The sequence below is a fragment of the Condylura cristata genome, unplaced genomic scaffold (genome assembly GCF_000260355.1).
Source record: "Condylura cristata isolate star-nosed mole 26May11 unplaced genomic scaffold, ConCri1.0 scaffold00030, whole genome shotgun sequence".
NCBI classification, from domain to species: Eukaryota; Metazoa; Chordata; class Mammalia; order Eulipotyphla; family Talpidae; genus Condylura; species Condylura cristata.
In genome coordinates, this window is record NW_004567131.1 from 17,557,979 (window position 1) to 17,563,454 (window position 5,476).

At 47.0% G+C, this 5,476-nt stretch overlaps 1 protein-coding gene across 1 annotated transcript in view; it reads right to left on the bottom strand.

Moving 5' to 3' along the window:
• Positions 1-201: 201 nt before the first annotated feature.
• Positions 202-5,476, bottom strand: part of CCDC3 (coiled-coil domain containing 3) — a 74,681-nt gene continuing 69,406 nt past the window's right edge. The window contains exon 3 of the mRNA XM_004691101.2: positions 202-513. Within this exon, the coding sequence (XP_004691158.1) occupies positions 250-513 (264 nt within the window). The 3' untranslated portion in view covers positions 202-249. The remainder of the gene's footprint in view (positions 514-5,476) is intronic.

The following is a 5,476-nucleotide window of genomic DNA, read 5'->3' on the forward strand; positions in this document are numbered from 1 at the left end:
TCAGGGCGAGATATCCTTCCAGGCTGCTCCTGGGCGGGAAGGACAGACCCTGAGCAAGCACATGGCACTCTGGGTCCTCGTACTCCAGACTTTTTCTGAGGCCAGAAACCAGGGAGAGCAAAGTCTGCCTTTCAAACCCACTAGATTACCAACGCATTAAAAAAAAAAAAAGTCTCCTACAAGATTTGAAATATGTGAAATATGTGCATGTACAAAACCACTTTCGGGCAAGAGGCAGTGGGCCCCCCACTACCCCCGCAGGTAGGTAGCACCTGCAGCATCGCGCCCCAGGGCATTGACATGGGGTGCGGCCACCAGCTTCTCACTGAGCTTCTGGTTCACCAGCTGCAGCTGGCGGCTGTTCTTCCGCGCCTGCCTCAGAGACCGCTTGACCTTCTTCACCCGGTCCCGGAGCTGCCGGTTCCGCTTCTCCAGGGTGGCGACCTTCTGCTGCAGTTTCTTGATGTGGTCCTCCTCCTCAAACAGGGCCTTCTGCACCGAGGAACACATGAGCTGGGGGAAGAACAGCCACGGAGGTAGGTGAGGTTAAGCCAGCTTCATGCCTGGGAAGCATCTCTGCGGGCTGCCCTGACCCTGTTCTGAGTTTTACCCCTGACCCCCACTTCATATACATAGCCCCTCTCTCTGTATTTGTGTTCCTTGTAGGACTGTTTTGAAAAGCTATTCTATTTGTCACTGCTGTCTGAAAGCTGTAATGAGGCAATAAGTAAAAGACCAAAACTGAGAAATGCTCAAAGTATATGAAGAGTTCACAGGAAAAATGTATCTTTTGAACATGAAAAAAGCATAAGATACATCCCATGAGAACTGCCTTTTCCACACACTGTAAGGTGTAGTATAAATTTCCACTCCAAATAGTGATGCACTACTCCCAAGTATTTGGGAGAAAGATGGGTGTATTTCAGTCTGTTGCCTCTACAGGTTGTAGCCTGTGGTGCACCGACAGGACAGTATTGTCACACAGGTGGCCCTGAACAACACTGGGCTGAACTGGTCGGTCACTGGCACACGAATGTCTTTGCAAGCAGGTTCCACAAGCATGTGGATCGAGCAGTGCTGGAGGCAGAACCTGTAGCCAGGTTGGGTTGACTTTCAGGTACACACAGGTCAGGGGTGGGGAGTCCTAACGCCCTCGTTGCCCAAGGCTCAACTGAGTGTGCAATATGACAGACATGGCATAAGATGTCCTTCGTTTTCGTCCTCTCCTCAACAAGTTGGCATCCTTTCACAGACAGAAGTGGCCCGGTGAGATCTGCACTGCAGGAGCTGCACCCACTCACCAAGGCAGCAGGTGAGTGAGCTGCTCTGAACTAGGATGAGTAGCGCTAGTGGTTATGTATTACATCCTTGAAAGCTGCTCAAAGTTCTTGAATGTCCTCACCACAAACAATGGTAATGTGGATGTGAATGGAAGGTTAGGACACTTTGTAATTATTTTGCACTATGCATATATCACAAATCAGTGGGTAGTATACTGTAAATACAGTGTTGCATGTCAGTTGTTTCTCAGAGGAGCTGAGGGAAACAACTGAATACAACCTAAAAACCCCATCAAGAGTTCTTTCCATAAATTACAGTAAATCCACACTGTGGAAACATTTTTAACAGAGAAGGTGGCTCTTTGTGAAGGCCTTATCGCAGTGTCTAAGTTATGTCATTAATATGGAAGATGCACGAGAGCATGGCTGTGTGCTGCTCGGATGTGAACTATGATACCACAGCCGACTATGCTGAAATATACACTCACCGTCTCTGCAAGGCTGGACGAGACACTGGTAAGGATGGCTGTGTCCAGCAAGAAAGGGAGACGGGTGAGATTTATTTTCTGGGTGAACCCTTTTTTACTTTCTGAATTTTGTGCTTTATTATATTACTTTTTAGACAAAGGTAATAACACCACCCCCACCCCCCCAATTTCTCTCTTCTACTCATTCTGCCTGCTACTTTTAGGAGTTAAATTTCGCAAGGAGACTTGAGCCATAAATTCTGTCCATTTAGAATTTTCCACTGGTCCCCTACCACATATCCTACAATCTAGAGAAATGGTGAAAACCCACTTGAAACTTGGTTTCAAGTCCTGCCTCTTCCCCCTGATGAGCAGCGTGACCTTGGACAAGTATTCAAGGTCTGGCTGCACCAGCCAGAGCCCCCTTAGTGACTAAAGGAGTTATTCTGCTGCAGGTTGACAGCCCTCAGCTGAAACTCTCCAGAAACTGCCCCTAACTTAGATCCCCCAAAGTCACACCTTCTCTGAGCTACCCAGGTGCAATGACGACTGTGTTCAAAAGGTATGAAAGCTGGGGCCTGGCACTGGCTTGGGTGAGATTGCGTCCCAGGCAGCCCTTCTGCCTGCCCAGTCCAGCTATCCCCAGGATCACCTCCAAAACCCTCTTGCACTTTTCTTGTAAAGTACTCAGAACACTCCCCTGTGCTATGATCGGATTGGCGATCCCCTCCCTATTCTCATGTATCTAAAGCCCAATGTGATGGTGTTAGGAGGTGGGACCCGTGGGGGTGGTGATTAGGTCTTGAAAGCAGACCCCCCAGTTGAAGTTAATATCCTTATGAAAGAAGCCTGAGAAAGGGCCCTTGTCCCTTAAGAGAAGTCAGACCCAGAAGAGGGCCCTCACCTGACCACCTCCCTCACTTGATCTTTGACCTCCAACCTCCTGGACTGTAAAAAGAAATTTCTGTCATTTGTAAGTCATCCTGCGTAGTCTCCTGTCAAAGCAGCCTGTACATACTAAGAGAAACTGTCATAAGTTAATGTCCACTAAATGTTGGTTATTTTTATTCTTAAAAATCCCGACTTTCTTGATTGGAAAGTCAACTTGCATCTCCAGTTTTATTCTTCATCCTTCTGTTCACCCACATTATGCCCAATGCTGCTGTTGTCCCCAATACACCATGTCCCTTCCCATCTCTGGGCCACTGCCCTCCCTGGTTCTGTCGGTGACCCCAGAACATTCCACCTGCCTTCCACAGCGCTCCAGGCATGCACCTTGCCGGCCCGGTGTCTGCACGCACCCCAGAGCTCACAGCAAGCACAGGCCACACTGGGAGTACACAGCTGACTGTCACACTGCAAGTCCTTAAAGGTTTGTATCTCTGCAGAAAAGTGGGCTGTGCCTCCAGTAGAAAGAGCTTAGGCCAGAGGTCTATTCTCATTCTCTCATTCACTTAGTCTCCTCCTGTCGCTCACATCTCTATGCCTTTTCTCTCTCCACTCTCTCCTCCTTCCCTCATCTCTCATCTCATTCGTTCTCCCTCCTCTCTTCCTCCTCTCTTAAATCTCTTCCTTCTCTCTCACTCATCCTGTCTCTCTCTCCTATCTCTATTTCCCCCTCATCTCTCTCCTCTCCCTATCTTCCTTATCCTCTCTACTCTCTTCTCCTTCCCACATCTCTTCTCTCACTCTCCCCTTTCATTCTTATCTCTCACATCTTTCCTCTTTCCCTCATCTCTCTAGTCTCTCATTTCTCATCTCTCTCCTGTCTCTCTCACATCTCCTTTCTCTCTCACATCTCCTATGTTCTTCATCTCTTTCAATCTTTCTCCTGTCTCTCATTCTCCCCTCTCAATCTTTCTCCTGTCTCTCATTCTCCCCTCTATCTTTCTATATCATCTCATTCTCTTCCTCATCTCTCCTCTCTCATCTGTCTCACCTGTCTCTCTCATCTACTTATATCTTTCATCTCTCCCTCATAGCTCACCTAGTCTCTTTCCCATTCCCCTCACATCTCTAATTTCTCCTTCATCTCTCCTTTTTCTGTCTTTCAATCTCTCCCTTCCCTCATCTCTCTATCTTTCATCTATTCCTCTCTCCCCTCTCATATCCATCTCATTCTCGCTTCCTCTCACTCTTTTCTCTGATCTCTGTCTCACATCTCTCCTGTCTTATCTCACTCTTATAACTCTTGTCCCTATCATTCATTTTCCCCTCACCTCTCTTGTCTCTCACTCTCCCGTCTCTCTCATCTCATCTGTTTTCTCCCCTTAACTCTCCTATATCTTATCTCACATCTATGTCTCTCTCCACTCTCCTCTCACATCTTTCATCTCTCCTGTCTCTCTACCTCATCTTATTCTCTCCATTTCTGCCCCTCCTCTTATCTCTCAAGCTCACTCACCTCTCTCTTTCCTCTCTTCTCGTTATCCCTCTTATCTCTCATCTACCCTGTCTCTCACTCTCCCCTCTTGTTCTCATCTCTTACATCTTTCCCTCATCTGACCACTCTCCTCTCCCTAGTCTCAATCACTTTCCTGTCTTTTTCGTCTCTCGCTCAGATCTCTCCTGTCTCTCTCAATCTCGTCTCTCTTCTCTCCTTATCTCTCTCCCCCTCTATCTCTCCTCTCTTCTGTCTGTCATCTCCTTGTGTCTCTCATTCATTTCTCCCTCATCACTCATCTAGTCTCATTCCTCTCTTCATTGCCTCCCTCATCTCTAGCTCTCCACTCTCTTCTCTCTCTAATCTCTCTTCTCCCTCACCTCTCCTTTTTCTATCTCTCTCTCCATTTCTCTCTTCACTGTCTCCCTCATCTCTAGCTCTCCACTCTCCTCACATCTATCTCTAATCTCTCTTCTTCTCATCTCTCCTTTTTCTATCTCATCATCGTCTCTCCCCACTCCCATCTCTGTCATCTCATTCTCTTCCTCCACTCTCATCTCTTCACCTGTCCTCTCCCATCTTTCTATCTCATCTCTCCATTCATCTCTCTCATTTCATTCTCTCCATTTCTGCCTCTCATCTCTCACCCCTCTAAGCTCTGTTCACATCTATCTCATCTCTCCCTTCTTTCTTCTCTCACCAATGACTCTCTCCAATCTCCCTCATCTCTTAATATCTTTCCTCTTTCTTGTCTCTCACTCAGATCTCTCCTGTCTCTAATTTCTCCATCATCTCTCCATCTCCTTATCTCTTTCATTTCTCCCTCACCTTTCATCTAGTTGCTTTCTCTTCCCTGTCTTCTGTCTCTCTCATATCTGTTTCTCTCCCCTCCTTCATATCTCATACATCTCTCACTTGCCCTTCTAGCTCTTTTTCACATCTGTCTCATCTCTCCCTCTATCTCTTTCCTCTCTCTCTCATCTATGACTCTCTCCACTCTCCCATCTCCCCACTGTCTCCTCTATCCCTCATCTATCCACTCTCCTCTCCTTCATCTCTATCTCAATATTGTTATCTTTCTCATCTCTCTTGCTCAGATCTGTCTCACATCTCCTTTCTCTCTCTTCCTCTTCTGTCTCCCTCATATCTCTCCTGTCTCTTATTCATTTGTCCCTCATCTAGTCTCTTACCTGTCTCCTCACCTTTATCTCATTTCTCCTTCTCTCTCACTCAAATCTCTCCTATCTTGTCTCTCTCATCACTCTACTCCCTCCTCTCCTGTCTATAACTCTCTACCCTCCCTCTTTCACTCTCAACTCTCTCCATCTCTCTTCTGTCACTCTAAT